This window comes from Scatophagus argus, chromosome 9, assembly GCF_020382885.2.
Source record: "Scatophagus argus isolate fScaArg1 chromosome 9, fScaArg1.pri, whole genome shotgun sequence".
Lineage (NCBI taxonomy): Eukaryota > Metazoa > Chordata > Actinopteri > Scatophagidae > Scatophagus > Scatophagus argus.
The window spans coordinates 22,017,706-22,039,490 of record NC_058501.1 but is presented as its reverse complement, the minus strand read 5'-3'; the positions used below and the strand labels follow the sequence as shown (position 1 = coordinate 22,039,490).

Genomic DNA, 21,785 nt, shown 5'->3' with positions numbered 1-21,785 from the left:
TGTTTCTGATCTCACTGTCTGATGCTGAACCAAAAGAAACGCCCCAGACTCTGGTTTTTGTTGAGTCTCGTATCACCGTTCTCTCTCTTGGAACAATCTGCTCCTCCTGGAGAAACGAATTAGTTCACTGTTGTGAGGCGATGGCATACGTAATGATGACATAAACTCCTGTCATACAGAACATCACCCATGGAAACTGCTGTTAATTAACACTTGCAGCTTAACAAACACCTAATAAACTGTGAGCACAACAAATTCATGAACAGAAGCTCATACAATACCTCAAAATTAAAGAAAATCAGTTCACCTGGAATAATTTAGCCAAACAATAACTTGAAAATTCTTGAAAATCTTACAGCGACCAAACATGGAGCCCTTTTAATGGAGCTAGTTGTTGAGATTTCCGTCTCTCTCGTGATTTATCAGTAACCTTTTCATGTAACATCCCTGCTCCCTCAGATTTAATCTCAATGACTCCTCCACCAGTCAGTCACCCAGACTGCAGAGTTTTATTTGGTCGTTTTGAATCTGTGGATTTGAGCATGGCTGGGTGAGAAACACAGGTCTTTGTGGCCATCTTTTTCCCTGATTGTGTGGGTTGGAGAAAATGTTAGGATTGCAGACAGAAAGAGGCAGGTTTGCTGTGAAAAGATTGCCATTTGGATGAAAGTGAAAGAACAGGGGCGATGAGGGTGAAAGAGGAATACAGATAAAGGTAATATGGAGAAAATGGAGGGTTCTAGATGCCACACATATCTGAAGGGGAGGGAAGCCGTGGACGGTAGGAAAACAAGAAGAGGGTGCAAGGAGGAGAAAGAAAACGAAAGAGGAGAGGGATCAGGGGCTGGAGAGAGGTAGACGGATAAATGCACTATTTGAATTATGTAAAATAGCTGCGTGGGAGAGAAGTGGTGTGTGAGTGTGTGTGTGTGTGTGTCTTAGTATTAGTGTGACTGTGTGACAGAGGAGGCTGAGAGAGGAGGAAGGCAAAGGAAAGAGCAGAGACAGACAGCACGATGAACATGAGGAGTCAGGGTGAGGTGGGCTGCAATGCTGCGAGGATAAGAACAAATGGAACCAATTTATATTTCGCACGAGGCTTATGATGCTGTAGATTTTTCTTTAATGGGGCCCTGCAGCGAGAAGAGGAAGACGCTTAGATGTCATGCTGCTGTGGTTTCTGCACAGGTGGTCACCCTGAATTTATTAGACAAGGGTTTGTGTTGTCAGCATGTGGTGGAAATGAGCGACATGTTGTTGACTTCTCATAACTTTACATATTCTCTGTGAGCGAGGATGTCTGCTCAAAAGCTACGCTGGGCAATTGTGCTTGAAGTACTTTTCAAGGCATGCGTAGGTTGCCATGAAATTTTGTGTGGTCGTTCATGGTCCCCAGAGGATGAATCGTAATGGGTTTGGTTTTCCTCTTTTGCTTTTCATTTAGCTCAACCAGCAGGTCCAACTTTTCACTTAATCAGTGAAATCTCCCAGATGGATTGGCATGAAATTTTGTACAGATGGCCACAGTTCCGGGATGATGAATGCTGACCTACTCAGTTTTCCTCTAGCGCCACCAGGAGGTTTGTGGCTTTAAAAATTGTGTGAAATATCACAGCAGCAGTGCTCAGCTGGTGACGTTACCATCAGCTGAAATTTTTTTCCTGGGAAACAGTATTTACCATTAAACCATTAAACCTTATCAAACCCTTCCTGTTCCCATTCAACTGTGCACAGCTGTTAAGTTGAAGAATTGCTGAGAAATTAAACACGATGTTGAATGAGATTTCTTTGCAGTTTTGTGTTTCTGTGTGTCCATCATCATTGTGTTGCAATGGACTATCGTTCATTTGATAACAGTGTTATTGATTAGAATGTGTAAAAAACAAAAACAAAATCAAAATAATAATAAAAAAACACCAGCTTCTCAAGGCAGGGCAGAATAACTTGGGTTGAAAGCCTCTAAAGGTGGTCAGAGTAGACACACGGTGAAATCTGTAATTCTGTGATACATCAGGACCGTTTGTGACTGACTTAAATCTTTCATCATCTAGTGCCTGTACAGGAACTTTCCCTGAGGACACTGGTGCTCACACAGACAGGCATAAAGCGTTTCATTGAGTTTTCCAGCATTTGGTAGAAGCGCATCAGAGATGGGGAAGTGGAAGACGTGCAGGCTGAAAGCAGGCATTTACATATGCATTCACTCTGGTTTCTGGTGTTAATTTGTGTATTAACAGGCCAGTCAGGTCAACCAGGCCCCGTGTGTTCTGTTTTCTCTGTTCTCCAACTGTACATTTGCACTCTCTCCTCATCCATCAAGCGCAGGACAAGAGTTTATTCCCTTGCTGACCAATTCGGCACCGACTCGCTGACGGAAGTCAATAAGTGCTTTGTTTGTTTAATGCTCACTCCTCTCTGTCTGTGCAGCTCTTGGTCCCTCCCCTCTCCCCTCCCCTCAGCATCCAGACTGTTAACATGAGGCTCATCTGACGTCCAGACAGATAATCTATCTCTCCAATAGTCTCTCGCCCACTTCATCAACCTCCTCCCTTCCACAGACGAAGGTGTATTTGAGCTGATGTGTATGCAGCTGTAGAGGCAGCAGCGGTGCTGGTGGATGGGTGTGACCCTGAGTGGTTTTGTTTCTTCTTCTCTCACCTTTGACATCTATCTAGCTCTCATATTCTTTCGTGCCCTCCTTCCATTCCTTCAGGCAGACTGTCAATAACAGCTCCCCTGTAGCTGCTGATTTCCACAATCGCCCCGTCTTTCTCCCTCCACATCCTCTCGCTCTACCCGTGTCAAAATGTTTGTCCTGTCCTCATTTTACCTCGGATGTTTCCTTTCTGCTGATGTGTATAGGCCTCTTACCTGTCCACCTCTTGTCGTTCTCTGCCCGTTAGATCATCGCGCCCGGCGGAAGAGCATAGCCACTGGGAAGCAGCCCAGCATGGAGGTCCCTCCCACTGCCCCCCTTCAACCCTTCCGACAATCCGTGAGTAACCCTCCCTGTTCCCGGCCTCGCTCGCTGCCTCCGACCCTCTCGCTGTCCCTCCTCCCTCCTCCCGCCCTGGGCCCGCCGCACACCTGTGGCCGCCGGGCCAGCGGTACCCCGCCTCACCCTTTCCCCCCCTCCCTGGCTGTCTCCCCCTCTCCCGCCTTGTACCAGCAGCAGCAGCAGCACCATAAGGGCTCCAAGAAAGGGCCCGGCACGCCCCCCTTGCCCCGCTCGCTGCCCCTCTCCCCAACCCTGTCCTTCACCCTGCCCCACTCGCCTGCCGCCTCCTCCTCCTCCTCCCCCTTCTTGAACTGGGGCGGAGACTGGAGGGCTGCTGGTTCGAGTCCAGTGGCAGGAGGAACGTTTATTGCACCACTGCCCCCTTTTGAGGTATGTGACACAAGCATGGCTGAAGCAGAGACACTGGCTATGTTTCTATGTATGTTCAAATGTTGGCAACGTTTAGCAGAAAAATATGGAAACATCTCAGTCCTTTCAGTTGTGGTCTCACAGAATTATGTAGCAACAGCACACATTAAAGGACCATACCAGTGTGTTTGCAAGTTTTAGCTCCTTTAATACAGGCTGTTTTCACATGCATGCTATAAAGTATTTTATTTTTTGTTCCAGGCAGCCATCGGTCTCAATTTATTCCCGATGGTATGAAAATCAATTAGCAGACTCATACGTGCTTCAGTTGTCTAATCTGCATCAGTGTTCATCAAAGTTACTTCATCATTGTGTGCTAATGCAGTTTAAGTGTAGATTGATTCAGAAATACCTCGATGGATTCTGTTAATTTGTTTCCTTGCTGAATTAAAGCCTCATCACTGATGACATAAAGTAATGGAACTTCATGAATATGTACAACACAAAAAACTCAAATTCAATCAAGTATAAGCGGACAAGTTGAAACAAAGACAAGCAGGAGTTGATTTGGGAGAAAGCAAAACATAATCAAACCCAAAATAGCGCTACTTTTTAAAAGTTGCTATTCAGTGAATTATTATTTATTATGTTTATGTTTATGATGTTCAGTCAAGTTTTACTTTCTACTAACAGTTTTATCTCATCCAGAAATAAATGAAACCCAGTGGATGCCTGGAATGGAAGGAAAAATACAGTATGTTTAGGTTTGTGAAACAGCAGCATGGTTATCAAACGGTTAACTGTGATGTAAAGCCAGTGTGGCTTGTAGTAAATGGATTAAAACATGTAAAACACCTGGTACAATTCTTTGATGTCAACAAAAGAGAGGCAATATAAAAAAATATGCTGTTACTGTTACTCCAGGGATCATCGTGTCTGTTTTTTACACCAGACACAACTTCAGTCAGAGAGGGAGAGAGGAGCTGGCAGCGAAACACGTTCTGACTGTGGACAGAAATAATCTGTTTATTGTTTTATTCATGGCAACAGAAACTCAATCACAAGGTATCAAATGTGCACATAAAAGGGCTTAAAGGATAGACTGGAGTCTTATTTAGTTTGTGCCCAGTGGTCTATGTGGCCCATCTCTTTTCTATTATTTCTGCTGGTGTTTGCACACTGTTACTGCAGCTCGAAATAGCAGGAGTTGTTTTCCTCTCTTCACAGGCAGCTGTCCTGCCCATTCACTGTTGCAGTATGAAAAACAGCTTCCACAGAATTGAAAATGAAAGAAGCCAAATAATCCATTAAGTAAATGTGAAGCCACAGTGTTATCATATCAATATTTTAGATTCTCTGATTGGATGAGCAAGCTTGAAGGACGTGGAGAGTGCCAAACTAAAAAAAACTTTTCCCGAGTCCCAGAGAGCCTTTGTGATTATCCTACATTTTGCTTGCTGTAAATAACTTCGAAGAAGAAACAGAAATCTAGGCTAAGAAATAATAAAGTAATCCCTAAAAAGTGTAAAAAAGCGAAGTGAATTTTCTCCTTGCGTTACTTGCACGAGTTTGACGGCAGGATCGTTGGTGTTTCGCCTCAGACAGCCAGAACACCTTACTGTAGAGCAGCCGTAAGCTATGAAGCAAAAGGCAGGCACAGCAGCAGGGTGTTAATGTGTGTTTGTGTTGAGTCCAGCCTCTGACTAAACTCACCAGAGACTCTGGCTATTTCCCCCCAAATCTCTTCTTTGTAGCCTCTCCTCTCTGTACAGTTGTGAAGTACATTTCCCCTCCAGTCAGCAGGTCTAAATATTATATTCTAAATTTTATCGCTGCTGCAGACGGGTTGAGAAACGACTGAAGACGAATCCACTTTTTAATAACAAAAATTAAAAAAGTAAACTCTGAGCTCTCCTCTCAGCAGTTCATTTCATCCCATTCATTGTTTGATAATAAGTGATTTAAAAATGAATATCTTATTATCTCTCTCCCCCTGTCTCCTTTTATCGAATACTTTGACTTTTTGAGACTTAAAGTGTCAGACAGAGCAGCTAATCAAATCAGATTTAGTCATGCAGGCTATTAGCTGTGAACCAGCAGATGGAGCCAAGTGTTTAGTCATATCCTCAAGACAGGCTTCAAAGCCATTTGAGCCATGCCAGATGACGACGTGTCATTCCCCTCCAGTCGTTCTCCCACTGAGTAATGCTGTTATGCTATAGATATATATAGATTCATAAATGACATTACTGTCAGACTTCAGGTTGCACCTGAAAGCTGAATGAGCGAAGCCTTTTTATTGGATGGCAGCACATAAGAAAGACAATAATGCTACTTCATGTATTTATTAAGTTAACTTCACAGCAAACACTTCGGGGTTTAGAGTGTGAAAACAGCTTTGAAATTTGACATTTATTTTGTACAAGTAAAACAGTGATATGCTATTAGCTGGCTGATTTGGGTGGGAAATGTCACATATTTTTAAAAAAGGGAGATGTTATTTTGAAATTTTAATTACTGGTCATTACAAAGGAAAATATCAGTAAGTTAAAAAATGAAATTATCTTTCCTTTAGGCAATGTTCTTTCCGTCAAAGAACTGAATTTAATATAAATTTGTGATATTTGTAACATATTTGTCCTTTGAATGGATCAGTATGGAGGACACTGGTCACAGTCACGGTTAAACTAAAGGCCTCTCGCAACACTTAACACTGTCGTCTGTCACTGTGTCCCACAGTTCACCAGTCTGTTGACAGCAGTGCACCTATGGGTTGATTTTAGGACCAAAAACAATCGCTTTAAGCTTGAACAATAATATTCATGTCCAAAATTAGTCGCAGTTATGGAAGAACCTCCACGTCAGTTATGAATAAGTGTCTCATACAGCCCCACTTCTAAAACCTAAACTAACGCTTTAGGCGCATTTCATGTTACGTTTTGAAACATATCAGAACAGAAGAAAAATGAATAAATTTCATAACCACTACACTGAAAACTGTTTAATGACATGACATCTCATGGCTGCTGGTTGTCCCCGTAACACAACACTGCTTGGCTAACACCTTAATGAACAGGATTTAGGCAGCCTGTGGAAGACGATTATTCATCATTCATTCGATCATTATGCTATTGCATGTTCCCAAAATCATATGTGTTTGATATTACTCTCATTCCTCGTATACATGAGAATAAGACAAGAAGCCGGCTGCATATGCGGTCAGACCTGCAGGTTGATTCTGAAGAAAGTGACAGAAACACGTTTAACATTTAATTGTGTTGCATTGTTTATTTTAAGTTAAATATTTATCTGACCATGAGTCATGTTCTGCCTAATCAGTGAATAAGTTCCAGTGTCTCAGACTGTGATTTGATCATGTAAGGACCAACTGCCCTCCTGTGTGAGACTCGTACTGCTCAGCTTGTTGTTGAACTGTGTGGCACACCACTGCCCACCACAGGATCTGTTACAACACTGCAGTCCTCTGAGGCCAGTGGACACGTGTGGGTGTATGATTTCTTCTTGATAATAAATTTACCTTGTGCTCTCCCCCCGTCACGCATCACATGTTTCATTTGTGTGCGTCTCCATCAAAATTTTTGTGTTACTGAAATACACCTGGCACAAACCACGCTCCATGGGAATCACCTGTCTTCATTCCACCATCACACTCTCCTCCACCTGACTCAAACCATCTTTTCCACCTCGCATCGACCTCCTCTTCTCCGTCTCTGTAACTTCGCACCACGCACGTCCTCCCTCTCCTCCTCCATCTGTTTGCCCCCCCTCCCCCGTTGCGCTCCTCCTCCATCACCCGCTCCAGAGTTTCCTCAGTAGAAGGTTGAAGGGCTCGATCAAGAGGGCTAAGAGTCAGCCCAAACTGGACCGAACCAGCAGTTTCCGCCACATGATCCTCCCCCGCTTCCGCAGTGCCGACCAAGACAGGTCAGTCACAAATTGTTGTTTATTTGACACCCTCATGTCCCACCACAGTGTCACTTACATTTAAAACACTCAGCAGCATCACTGTCTCTCTGCCGGGCCGATGGAGTAGCTTCCATCCTGTCTCCATGGCAACCAACAGACAGCCATATGGCAGCTGTACAGACCATAATGAGTCAGTGGGAGATTTGTTTAATTATACCTCCTCTGTATCATGTACATAATTGTAGCAGCACTGGCATTTTTCAGACAGAGCAGCACAGGAGCTGCTCCACTAACGTTATCCTCAGCGTGTTGAATTTTGGTTTGGCTGAAGTTTGTACAGAAGAATTTTCATTATAAGAGGAAAAAGAGAGTAAAACTTTCAAGTTCCCAGTAGTGATATTAGTAATATTAACTAAATTGTACATGTGACATCAGCCTTGTCTTATTATTTCTAATTTTTTTAAAAACTCTTTCCACTGAGTTTAAGCCTCTTGCACAAAACATTTTCTCTTTCTCTGCAGCTCCACCTCGATGAATATTTTCTCAATTAATCAAACATTTGATGGGTCTGTAAAATGTAATAAAATACAGAAAATTCACAAGTTTTACAACTAGAATTCCCAGCGTAGCTCCTGCGAAAGCACTGGTTTTATTCAACCAACGGTCCAAAACCCAAACATGTTCAGTTAACCATCACCACAACAAATCATCACAACCAAAGAATGATTCAGTTTTTGAGAAGTGACTCAAACCACATCGTCACAATGGTTCATTTTCTATGGACAAATCAATTAATTTTGTTCTTTCAGCTGATCCGTAAGCTCCCATTCTGCAGCTACAGCCAAGACAGGCTCAAACTTCAGATGTGAACAAGGTCATCCTGATAATCTAAACACGGGGCAAAAGTACACTCAGGAGAGAGCTAAAACCTCCTCTGAGCCAGGTGTCTGCCAAGATGCGTTTCCACATGATTTATTCATTTGGGAAGGTTGTGGATGTCTGTTATCCCCGGCTGGTCGGAGGAGACGCAGAACGGACAAAAAGTCAAGAGCCTCGTGAAATTTAGGTTGTTTTCACAGCTCCTGTTTTACTGTGGATGTCTTCTGTCAGGGGTGTTGCCGAACATCTGAAGCTCTGTTCATTATTATTCTCTCTTTTTGTTTTTATTTATCCAGGAAGGGTTTGCTGAGAACACACAGATCTTTTTTCAGCATGCACTGAGATTCATGCAGCCATAAATGTGCTGCCATGCTCCCAAACAGGCCCTAAAATTTGCAGTGAGATATATTTTTAGAAGTTTTGTTTCCCAATAATCGCTTGTAACTGATTGTTCATGCATATGCCTAATGGGTCCCAGAGTCTCTTTGCCATACAATAACTGTCATGGAGCTCCTAAGTACTGTACATTTATATCTGTAGATCCATGCATCCAACCCGCAAAGTATATTTTAGTGCAGATTAATTGTTTAGCCTATAAAACACTGTCAAATGAAGTGAAAGAGGCTTGTAAATGTTCATCAGTTATCAAAATTTTTGGCAATTATTTTGATTCTTTTCAGCATTCAGTTAACCTCAGAGTACTGTAACATGAGGTAAACTTTATAAGAGCTTACTTTAGACCAACCTTTTAGTCCATGAAGTGTAAAGTTCTGAAAGGCAAATGTCTTACTTTGAAACACTAAGAACCCCAAAATCAAATATGTTCAATTCAAAGTGGATTAAAGCGGCGGGAAGCAGAGGCAGCAACTGCATGCGCGATAGATTGCTTGCATTATCTTTCTCTTTCTTCTTTCGTAGCTGAATCGTCCAGTTAAACGTCTTTGCGTAGTGACGGTTGTCAGAAATGTTCTGTTTTGGTGCACTGCAGCGAGGCACAAAATGTGTTCAGAGTGTCGCAAAGTTCTGCTGACTGAATCCTTGTTTGTAGTTTTCCTCAGATGTGTGGTTCTTTAGTCATGACGTGTTACAATACAATTTGCAAAGTGTATGTGTGTGTGTGTGTGTATGTGTGTGCACACTTTGTCTTTCCATGTTTGACTCTTCCTGCCATAGACCTTCTTTTACCTCCAGCACTTTTGCTCTTGATCCCTCGTTCCCCCCCCGACCCTCTCACATCCTCCTTCCCTCTAATCCCTGCTCTTGCCTTCTTCCTCTCCAAAGGATCCAGTGTTTACATAATCAACGTGATTTCCTCTGAGACGTCTTCTCTCGCGATCTCACCCCTTCCCCTCTCCCCTTCTCTCACATCTTCTCATGACCTCCCCCACGCTTTCTTTCTTTCTTTCTTTCTTTCTCTCTTCTCCTTCTGTATTCCCCACAATCTGACTCATTCCTTTGGGTCTATTTTTATCTCTCTGTTTTGCTCTCTCTCTCTCTCTCTCTCTCTCTCTCACCCTCCCCCTCTCTCTGTGTTTTTCTCCCCCACGGTCCCCTACATGCAATCAGTGCTGTGTTGATGAACGTTATGATTGAACGTAGACAAAAGCAGTGCGAGCGCAGGGGAGCAGCTGAGGGTTCGGACGCAGCACGGAGGATATCCACTATCTTTTCTATCTTTTCCTCTTTTCTGTGCCCCTTTTCTTCTCTGAGGGTCTTCATCACAACAGGTCGTCCCTCTTCGCTTTCCTGTCAGACTCACTGTGTCATCATACGTCTGCTGAGCTAGTCTGTGATTTTACATGGATACATCTGTGTGTGGGAGTCAGTGTGTAGGTGAGCATGACGGACGGGCTTTAGCGGAAACCGTGTTCACTTGTTAGTGTGAGCCCTTTGCACATGTGTCAGGATGACTGATGTCGTTAAGAATCGTCTTAAAATATTGCGTGTGGAGTTCAAAATGGTTTTCCTAGAGCGAAAAGACTGGATAGAAAGGACATAAATACGAAAACGCTGTGACACATTGTGAAAGAATTTCTTTTTGATTGCTGACTTGATACAAACAAGTTAAACGAGGTTTTAATGACTCTTTATATGAGTGCTGTTCATTTCATCTACTGTATTTTCCTGGAAATGAAACTAACGAACCTCCTGGCAATAGAAGCTTCATCAGTTGGTCCACTTTATAGTCGCCTGTTAAATAATTCAGAAGATTTTCATTATTATCATTACTATTATTATTATTATTATTATTTTGCCTGAAGTGTGGTGAACTTTTTCCCTCTCGCTTTGCCTCTTAGCACTGAAAGCAAAAATGACTTTGACTAAATGATAATTGTTTGCTGTCGACAGCCAAGACCGTTAAAATGTTCAAAATTCAGAAATATTATAAGGTCAGTGGAGGCAACATCTCAGCAGGAATAACATAAATGTAAAATGTGTGTCTCGATTTGTATAAAATGATACTTAAATGTGTGATTTGGAGAGAAAATTCCTGCCTTTCCGCTTGCAGACTGGTATATGAACAAAGGAGGTTTTCACCATGCTGTCTATGGAATAATTTGTGTAATATGCTGGTACTGACAACATCTTTTTCCTGGAACTAGATATCCATAACGTACATATTGGGAATGTGTTAAATGGCCATCTATTAGCACAGTTCTACATGTTTGCAAGTACACAAAGAAAAAAAAAATGAAAAGAAACAGAAATTTCCTTTAGTCTCCTGCACACAGAACTGAAGCTTAATGCCACCTTTAATAAAAAGAGCCTCCTCTCTCCACATCTCTCCACAACTATCCCTCCTCCCAGGACCCGTTTGATGCAGAGCTTCAAAGAGTCCCACTCCCATGAGTCCTTGCTGTCTCCCAGCAGCGCTGCAGAGGCGCTGGACCTCACCCTGGACGAGGACGCCATCATCAAACCTGTCCACTCGAGCATCCTGGGACAAGAGTACTGCTTTGAGGTGAGAACTGAGCTGCTCGATGTGGACAAAACAACAGCACGCTCACAGATGTAATGTTCCAGAGTGTCAGTAATTTAATTTCTTTTACATGTGAAAAAAAATGAAAGAAACAAGGACACTGAAATGAGCCCTAGTCCCTTCTCAGGAGTCTTTCCATTAGTGGAACATGACGGAGGTTGAGAGTGAATACAAGACATTGTGTTGGCGCCTTAGTTGCAGTCTCCATAGTTACTAATGGCTGTGGTTGTTGAATTTACCATTGGCTATAACCTCAGGTGACTACGGCGTCGGGAACCAAGTGCTTTGCGTGTCGCTCAGCTGCAGAGAGAGACAAATGGATCGAGAACCTGCAGAGAGCTGTCAAGCCCAACAAGGTGAGGGGAGAGAAAGGGATGCGGTAGAGGAAGAATAAAACAAAAAAACAAAAGGACGATCCCTCTGTCTGTGTGTCTCTCTCTCTCCTCCCTGTCTCCCGTTGTTGTCTGTTTTCAATAAGAGCGCACCGCTTCATTTCTCTGTGTGAACTCCATCCTCGTGTCTGTGTGTGTCTGTGTTGAGCTATTTAGTCCAAGCAAATATTAAAGCGGCACGACGTAATGTTGTTTTTTAAATTTAAACACCTAATATCCACAAATCATGTGATATGATATCAGTAAATTACACACAGCAGGCTCATGTTTACCAGCCCAGCGTGTCTGTGACACTTGATGCTAAAGGTTACTGAAGGGACACGATACCAAAGATCCTCACTGTTAGCCTCATGCAAGGACTGCTTCTACAAACTGATTCGTTTTTAGGTGCCAAGTATGAATTTAAATGTAAAAATCTCAAGTGGTCCAGACCTGTCGTACAACATATAGCTGGTCTGTATTTCTTTACAAAAGAAAAGACATTCAAGTCTTAAAGCTTTAATGTGAAAGAATCGGGAGTTGGAACCTGAGACGGACATTAACTCAAAATAAAATGTGCATCTAGGACAAACTTAATGCTAACTTAATCTTCCTTTCACCATATCATCATCATCATCGTTGTGGCTTTCTGATTTACTGAGAGCACTTCAATATTTTAGGATTTTTATTGCCTATAGTTTGGCACAGCAGCTTATACCTTTCAGCTGGAAAATTCTTTCAGGGTCTTTTGTGCAGTGTGATCGCCTTCTGCGCCTGACAGAGTAACATCACCTGCTGCAGGCTATAACGATATCCTCTCTAATGTCTACGTGACTGTCACGTCCCCTTGACCACCTGTCCTATCAGTCATGGACATAAGACATTGTTAGCATCTAACCTCATGTTAAAATATCCCGTCTTTGTGTGTCAGAGTACAGAGTAACATATTGTTACCAGAGAAGCACAGTTGGTTTTTTTTCTGTGTTTTTGCTTTTTCCAGGTAAGAGAGTTCAAATCAGATTTCAACTACTCAAGTGAACTGATAGAAATGAAATGTTTTTAGGATGAGAATATGCAAATGTTTTTGCATGAGGCTTAATGTCAGTGCATCCATATGTGACACCAGATTATAGTTAATTCATGCAGATGGGACCTTTTTTTTCTGCAACTCTACTGTGTGATTTGAGCAGATACGATGGTGTCTTTTCACACACAAAAATCTTTCCCAGTGCAGCTTTACAGTGCTGTGATTCTATTTCTGTCCCGTCAGGAAAAAAAATCAACAAACCCCAACCCTTCCTATTGGCTCAGAGTAAAACCAGTATCTTAATTTCACCCAGATTCTGTACTTCTGTAAAATTGTCCCATATCTGCCATCTCTGTTATTAAAGAAAGTGAACAGCCATGTGAGATATTCAGCTTTGAAGGCAACCAGGGACTAGGAGTTATTCAGCCAGACTGAGATGAAACATCATCCGAGTTGAATGCCTCGTCCAGATGCTCTGGCTGCAGGGGTCCCGGCTGAGTCATGGAGCTCCAAGGACTCCACACAGGGACTCTATCCAAAATCATCCCCCTCCTACCCCTAAACAACAAGCATCGTGCGTCTCAGACCAGATGCGTTGACAGAGATAAGACTCACTGCAGAGACAAAGATTATCATTATGCTTCTTAACTTTCTGGAGCCTTTTATTTCCCTCTTTGAGCTTTGATTGCTCCCTTTTTCCAGCCACATCACGTTGCTTTAGTGTTTTTTGGTTGTAAAAATATGACAGAAGCTAGGGAAGATGTAACACAACACCAAGACGGAGAAGTCGAGCCCATGCTGGCGCTGCTGCGCTGTATGTGCACTAGCAAACTGAGCCACCAGATGCCCAGCACATTCAAACTCAGAGGTTTGGAATTAATTATGCCTTGTGTTTGGCGCTGGTTATCAAAGAGCATACAAATGGAGAACTTAAGCATTGTGGATCTAGCTGATGCTCATGTATCGAGCTGTCTAATTTAGGACTTTAATGGTCTGAAGCAAACGGGGGGCTAACAACAATGGCATTTGAGCCCAATTGAAATGACTCAGCCCCTGTTCGCTGAAACATCACTCTGCAATCAACACGGCGCTCTCTCCTCCCATGGGGGATGTCAAATATAGCTTGGGCTTTGTGATCGTGATTAGGAAGTGTAGCTGTCTACAGAAACATTTCCACCATTGTTTGTCCCTCGTCTTTGCAGCACATGTGTCATTTGTGTCCTTAATGTTTTCTGTGGATTTTTCATCCAGTCAGACCGTTATCCTCCTCCCACCCTTCAAGTCTTCTGTTATCTTTCTTTTCTGTGTTGGTGTCATGCTGTCTTCTGTCTCTGTATTCAAGTCCAGTGTTGAGAGTAATTTATCTATCACAGCCTACGATCCGCAGTAGCTCAAACATCACGTCACTAGCCATTACTTTCCTGTCATTTCTCTGTTCTCCTGCAGGCTGACCTGCTGTCGCACTTTATTCACACACGCTGCCTCTGTTTCCATCTCTGAGCGCTGTTTTCTTTGCTGTGTGTCATGGTTTTCTCCCTGCATTGTGTCATATCCTCCTGTAACGCTTTGTAGTGACTCTATCCTTCAGAGCGGTTTATTGTGTCTGACCTCTGACTTCATCTCCACATAGGACAACAGCCGGAGGGTGGACAATGTGCTCAAACTGTGGATCATCGAGGCCCGCGAGCTTCCAGCCAAGAAACGCTACTACTGCGAACTTTGTCTGGACGACATGCTGTACGCACGCACCACCAGCAAGCCCCGAACCGACACCGTTTTCTGGGGCGAGCACTTTGAATTCAACAACCTGCCAGCTGTCCGCAACCTACGCCTTCATCTTTATAAGGAGACAGACAAGAAGAGACGCAAGGTAACGAGGAGATCTGAGGGGCAGCGTGGAGGTCTGAGAATGAAAAATTATTCAAATGACAATGTGAAAACAATGCAAGAAGGGAGACCTACAGAGAATCATCACCTTAATCTGCCATCAGCTGCAGCTCATTGTTTAGCTGTCAAAAATAAAAGTAAATAAGTAACTGTTAAAAAGCTCACCATATCAATTTACAAGATGATGATGCTCCTGGAAATGAAATCTGAAGTTGTAAGTTAGTCGAACATCATCATTAATCCTGGCACAGCTGCTCCTCTCCTTTCAACTGTATAAAAATGTAAGTGAACAGTTTGCCTTATTGGAGCATCCGTTCAACAAAGCCAGAGAGATGAGGACATAACACGCTGTGAGGTGATGTCACGTGAAACCCCTACATGTTATTATCATGAAATGGCCACTAGTCAAATGGGTTCTTGTCTGAGGTGACACTGCTTGTCAGGGTTATGGCTGGAGGGAGATGGGAGTGTCTTCAAACTGCGGTGAGTTAAGTTAAAGCACAGAGTACAAGCTCGAAAGAAAGACACACTCATAACTGATGAAGTCATGAGTCATTTCCCAGGATCAGAAACCCTATCAGCCCCCTGCAGATACACAACATTACACCCATTTTGTGCTATTTTGCGCCTCTAGGTTTTGTCGCTTTTAATAAGAAGACACATTTATTAAACAGTGAGTCACAAATAACGCTAATTTCTATTCTCAATTTAGCACAAGAGTAACAAAAACATAACAAAATAACTGATTTCCAGCTTCAAATGATACTCCAGGGATCCAGTGTTAGTCTTGCTGCTCATTATTTATTCAGCACTAGAGATTTGAATGAACTCTTTTCTTTGACATTTCAGACTTTGAGATTATTTTTATATGCTACTCTTCCTTGACACGTGCTCGTCTCAAATGACATCTGCTTTTTTCTTCCTCTAAGGAAAAGAGCACATACTTAGGACTTGTAAGCATCCCCATCTCAAGCATCACCGGACGTCAGTTTGTGGAGCAGTGGTACCCGGTCATCCAGCCCAGCGTCCTCACTAAGGGAGCTGGTGTCGGAGGGGGAAAGATCATCAACGCATCCCTACGCCTCAAATCCCGCTTCCAGACCATGAACATCCTGCCCATGGAGCTGTACAAGGAGTTTGCAGAGTACGTCACCAATAACTACCGCACCATGTGTGCCGTGCTGGAGCCCGTGCTGAGTGTCAAGAGCAAAGAGGAAGTGGCCTGTGCGTTGGTGCATATACTGCAGAGCACAGGGAAGGCTAAGGTAGGGACAGCCCTTTTATCAGTGTGTGAAAATATGTTCATTCCTTTTTTTAATCTAAGCTGTAAACATGTGTGTGTAATAAAAAGAAATAATTTACTTCTGTTTTGCTCCAGGACTTCCTGTCAGACATGGCGATGTGCGAGGTAGACAGATTCATCGACCGAGAACACCTTATCTTCAGAGAGAACACTCTGGCCACCAAAGCCATAGAAGAGTACCTCAAACTGATCGGACATAAGTACCTCAAGGACGCTATAGGTGAGCCAGAACAGTGGAGCAACGGAGCTTGTCAGTGTGCAGCATACACTCCAATGTGAAATTTATTTTGAATGCAGGACATGAACTTTTGGAAGTTTCGCAATGACGAAACTTTTAATTAAAGGAAAAATCCTCCCCAAGATGCTCTTCCTCACTTTGTCTCAGCCAGCCTAATTGTTTTTGCTTGAAGAGATAGTTTGGTTTTGTGAAGGAATTTCATTATTTTCCGCCATACCCGGAGTCACACTCGTGTTTTTTTTTTTTATATCTGTGCACAGAGTTTGATGATATACTGAATTTTGTGTTAAGTCAAGTTCAGCTCAAGTGCCTGATGTCAGTGAGATCAGGAAGCTGCTCTTCTCAGAAATAGTGAAGTACAACATCCCTGTAATACAGTGTACATCGTACTCCGCGTAGCTTCATTAATGAACGTTTTCCAAAGCACATATAAAATCTTTACAATTATATGGTAGTTTGGCACTGCTGCAGCGTTAATCATTTAATAGTAGATGAGGTAATTAATGTCACTGTGAAGTATAAATGAAATATTTTTTTAAAAAATGAATGCTAATATATTTTCATAGCACATTTTCATTTTATTCAGCCAGTGCAGGTCAAACTGCCTTACATCAAAATGTATATATTAAAAAGAATTAAAAACATCTCAACGCATCAATGAAAAGTTGGCAAACAAACATATGATATATAATTAACATTATGAAAATATAATTAAATCATCAAACAGGGTCGAATGATAGGGATACAACTGGAAAAAAAGATTCAGTAAAAGCAAAGATACAAAGTACTTTCTGTTGATGTTTCTCAGGGGAACTCACAGAAGTTGCATGGCAGGTATTTGAAGATATTTAAAGGTTGTTCCACACTTTCGGCCCATAGAAGGAGAAGGCAGCTTCTTCTTTGTCTTCACTCTGGGTACATTTAATGCTGTACTGTTCAATAGCATAGGCAGTGGTTAGAGAAGAGAAAAATGGCAAAATATGGAGGTGCTAAACCGTTTAGAGTAAACAATAACACAATTTTAAAATCAATTCCAAATGTGATGATGAGCCAATGCAGATATGCTAAGATGGGTGTAATATGCTCTCTTTCACCTGTATTTGTTAAATCTCTGGCAGCTGCATTTTGAAAAGCCGAAGTCTGTTCACTGACTCTTCTGTAATCCATTTAAAAGAACAGTGCAATAATCCAGACGAGGAAAGACCAACATGCAAATCAATTTGTTTGCGTCAGGAAAAGCAAGATATGGTCTGACTTTAACAGCACTGCTCAACTGAAAAGACACTTTCTACACACAGTATAAATATTTTTCTCCTTACAAGCCAGTGTTTCGGCTTATGAATAAAGTTACCTACAGCTGCTTGAAGGTTTGTCTTCTAACTTCTAGTTCACTTGCTGGCTTATTAGCCTGCCAGCCAGGTTTCCCAGCTTTCATCGTGGCTTTGTGATCATGCTTTTTTACACAAACACTGCATTTGATCTGTTCAATTACCTGCTGATGGAAAATTCTCTTACTCTCCCATAGTGGATCTCTTTTTGTACTATTGGTTTTTGTTTTGTTGTTGTGTCATGTATTACCAATACTGGACTGATCTTGGTAATAGTTTCTGCAATTTTGCTGTTACTAATGAAATGTCATTTGTAGGGGAGTTCATAAGGGCCTTGTATGAGTCAGAGGAAAATTGCGAAGTGGACCCCATGAGAACACCACCCTCTGTACTCCCAGACCACCAAGCCAATCTCCGAATGTGCTGTGAACTAGCACTCTGCAAGATCGTTAACTCCCATTGGTGAGTACTTAGCAAATAGCAAAAATAGATATAAATCCTCTGTTTTGAGTGTGTTCATTTCTTTCCGCTGTTTTAAAGATACATGAGATTTCAGATTCTTCTCCAGGGAATTGAGGAAACGTCCACAGAAACTCCACAGTTTGTTTACTGATCCTATAGTACATCCTCTTCACAGTGTTTTCCCTCGAGAGCTAAAGGAAGTTTTTGCCTCCTGGAGAGTGCGCTGTGCTGAGAGGGGTCGGGAAGACATCGCCGACCGTCTCATCAGTGGTTCTCTCTTCCTGCGCTTCCTGTGTCCTGCCATCATGTCCCCGTCACTCTTCAATCTCACTCAGGAGTATCCTGACGAGCAGACGTCACGCACGCTCACCCTCATCGCGAAAGTAGTGCAAAACCTGGCTAACTTCTCCAAGTCAGTCCATTTCCTTTTATGTGCAGCCTTCTCGCTTTGCATCTAGTCACTAACCAGTACACTGCTGTATGCTGGACAGTATAACATGTTTAAACAACAAGCATTCAGTCAAAACCCATTGTAAAACAACAACAAATCTGCTGATGGATTAAAAGAAAACAGGCTTTTTTTTTTCTAGGCTAAAATTTACTTTAGCGCTTTACCTTTCCTCCCCAGTAGTGCCCAAAATGCTTATTATAATAAAATCTGTAGACTTAAGTTCTGTTTACTTGAATTTAAAACTATATTTTATAATTAAATTATTATACAAAAATGCCTGTATATTAGTGGGCCGAGGACTGAACCCTGGGGTATGCCTCCATACACGTTCATTATTTTAGTCTTCTCATTCTTAAACTATAAAAAGTAACACGGTTCCTCACAATCTGAATAAAACTTACTTACTATGTTCATTTACATTAACAGGAGTTTAAAACATATCATAGGTGGTCACTCCAGATGATGTTTGATTTCCCCTTCATGTGTTATTCACTTGTTCTTTCTGCTTTTTCTCTGTCACTTTCCCCTTCTCTTTCATGCCCTCCATCCACTCATCTCCTCACTGGCCTCCCTTCTTTTTCCACCTGAAGGTTCGGCAATAAAGAGGAGTATATGTGTTTCATGAACGAGTTTTTAGAGATGGAGTGGGGCTCCATGCAGCAGTTCCTGTATGAGATCTCCAACCTGGACAGCGTCAGCAACGCAGGTGGCTTTGAGGGATACATCGACCTTGGCAGGGAGCTGTCCATACTGCACAGTCTCCTCTGGGAGGTCATGGCTCAGCTCAGCAAGGTAAACCCAAACATGTCACATTACGCATGCTGTTATAGACCACAGTTTTACTCTGTAATTCAGACTTGTTATTTGCACACAATTTCAAGGCAATGGCAATGTAAATGGCTATTAGGGAAATTATAACACTTTTCATTTTGTTTTTGGATTTGACATCTTTTACACAGGATATGTTTTTTAATTTAATTTTCATTATCCATTTAATCATGCCAGACAAAATTGGACACCCACACTGAACCTTGTGAACCAGTTTGGCAAGATTACATAATGTAGACCAGTACAAAACTGACTAATAAGAAAGTAATTATAGCTTAAACAAAATTTCCGTAGACAGCAAAAAAGTATACTTATTTCAGAGTTGTTGCATTGAATAGCATTATACTGTACAGATTGTTATTACATCCATCCCTTGTACATTACTGCAGGTTTTATTACCATACATGCAAACCAAACTAAACTCACAGCAGATATTTCATTTCAGGACCGAATTTGAACAATTTGATCCCAATAATATCCCACTGTTCTCTTGCTGCTGTTCTCCTTTTGCTAAATGAGGCTTGTAAGTCATTAATCAGGCTGTCATGAAATCACAAGCACCAGGCGAGTGGAGGTGGATAAATGGCATTTTTACGAAACCTTTACTTTACGTAGCTCAACAATTACTTTTTAAATGTGCAGCAAAACTCTTTTTCCTTTAACCACAGGATGCCATCATCAAACTGGGTCCTTTGCCTCGCCTCCTAAATGACATCAGTATGGCCTTGCGTAACCCACACCTCCAGAGGCAGCCCAGCCATCAGACAGACAGGGTGCAGGAGAGGCAGACAGAAAGGCTGCTGTCACGGCCGAGCTTCAACAGGGGAATCTCATCCGAGTTCCAAAACCTCATGATGAGGGATCTTGATAGGTAGGAGGTGTCATAACAGCTCCATGAACCTGGTGATTTTATCATCTGCTGCTTTTTGCTTCAACAAACTTTCATTTAAAAATGACTGATAAATTATCATACTTGTTACAGGTTATTGTTGAATTGATTAATCAACAAATTATTACAGCTCTTACTATTACTTCTCAGCCTTTATCTTCGGCTGCTGTTGACCTCAGTCACTGCTGCTCTCCAGCTCTATAGATATCACTCGCTTGCCTTCCCCTACCTCCACCGGAGGGGTCATGCCATCTCGCTCCCAGATGAGTTTCCAGGATCGTGACCACCCCCATCGAGCGTCCTCCAAAGACATGTTTTATGTGTCACGCCCTCCCCTGGCCCGGTCCAGCCCAGCCTACTGCACAAGCAGCTCGGACATCACGGAACCAGACCCGAAGGTGAGTTTTATCACACTGATTTTGGGAATCATCATCCCATCCACTAGGTTTATCAAAGTGAAGTTAGTATGACGTGCATGTTAGTCATACTTAATAGAATCCGCCATCGTATGATCGAGGCTGTAGTATATCATGACATCTGCTTTTTTTCCACTGATTCACCACGCAACTCATCCTAGCGGTATTTCCTGGGAAATACTTTGAGGCATTCCGATACCCAGGCCTCGCGGTAAAAACACCCGCACCACCCTCACCCATATCATCCGTGGCCACCTAACATGCATAATTGCAGGGGGCACACTAGCCCCTCATATCCCTTATTACTTAGGTGCTCAGTGTCAATAAAAGCGTATCTATGATGGACCTCCAGGATTCCCGAATGAACAGCGTGTCTAACCTGCAGTCGGTGGACATGCTCAACTCCTCCCAGGCCTCCATCGCCGGCATGGGCAGCTTCGGAGGGCTGAGCAGCGGAGGCGGTGGCGGCCTGGGGTCGGGCCTGAGCAGCCAGCTGCGGGCCGGTGGGAGGTTGTCAGCTGGCTCTGGCGGCTCCAGCATGTCCGGCGGCCTTCGGCTGAGCCAGCTGAGCCAGATGGGCACCACCACCGACTCGCTATCCCAGCAGCAGCAACAGCAGGCCGCCGCCATGCGCTACCCGCTTTCCTTCCAGAATCCTCTCTTTCATCTGGCGACTGCTGATGGGCCTCAACAGCAACAGCTCCATCACCAGTACAGCCGGGCTCAACCCCCAGCGCCCCTGCTCCTGGCCCCAGACCCTGAGCCCTCTCACCATGCCTACATCCCACAGTTCGCCCATGGGGGGTTCTCTCGCAGTGAGGACCTGTCCACCCTCAGGACCAGGGACGGTCACCTGGGCCAACCCAGCATCATCCACTCACACAGCTACAGTGACGACTACAGCAGGGCGGAATATGGACGTCGGCAGATGTCCATGCAAGTACAGGTACACGTCTGTTCATCGTATTCTCATGATGACCAGAATTATTCTGATGACATATTAAGTAATGCTTGATGATTTTTTTCAATTAGATTACCATAAAACATCGTAAGAAGTAACCATCAGAAATTCCCAAGACTCTCAACTTGACATCCTCGAGTTCTTTGCATTGTCAGACCAATGGCCCAAAACCAAAGATGCTCAAAATATGCAGCAATATAACTCATTAGTCAGTCAATCAGTCAGTTAGTTGATCAACAGAAACTGAATTTTGATAATCAGCTATGTGTGATTGTATGACAGTTAACTGAATCTCTTTGGGTTGGTCAGACAAAACCAGAAATGGCAAGATGTCAACTTGGGCTTTGGGCAGTTCACCATTCTCTGACATTTCATGGACCAAAAGATTCATCAAATAACTGAGAAATTAATGGATAGTGAAAAATAACGGCCAGTTACAGCCCATATTCGGCAGCTAGTTGGCAGTAGAGT

General features: G+C 42.9%; 1 protein-coding gene across 5 annotated transcripts in view; it reads left to right on the top strand.

Moving 5' to 3' along the window:
• Positions 1-21,785, top strand: part of syngap1b (synaptic Ras GTPase activating protein 1b) — a 121,085-nt gene that overhangs the window by 76,913 nt on the left and 22,387 nt on the right. For all 5 annotated transcript variants that reach the window (XM_046398804.1, XM_046398806.1, XM_046398802.1 and 2 more), the window contains 13 exons: positions 2,904-2,995; positions 7,191-7,312; positions 10,982-11,135; positions 11,411-11,509; positions 14,182-14,421; positions 15,368-15,703; positions 15,817-15,961; positions 17,625-17,769; positions 17,945-18,181; positions 18,811-19,012; positions 19,717-19,919; positions 20,134-20,335; positions 20,706-21,299. In XM_046398804.1, the coding sequence (XP_046254760.1) occupies positions 2,904-2,995; positions 7,191-7,312; positions 10,982-11,135; positions 11,411-11,509; positions 14,182-14,421; positions 15,368-15,703; positions 15,817-15,961; positions 17,625-17,769; positions 17,945-18,181; positions 18,811-19,012; positions 19,717-19,919; positions 20,134-20,335; positions 20,706-21,299 (2,771 nt within the window). The remainder of the gene's footprint in view (positions 1-2,903; positions 2,996-7,190; positions 7,313-10,981; positions 11,136-11,410; positions 11,510-14,181; positions 14,422-15,367; positions 15,704-15,816; positions 15,962-17,624; positions 17,770-17,944; positions 18,182-18,810; positions 19,013-19,716; positions 19,920-20,133; positions 20,336-20,705; positions 21,300-21,785) is intronic.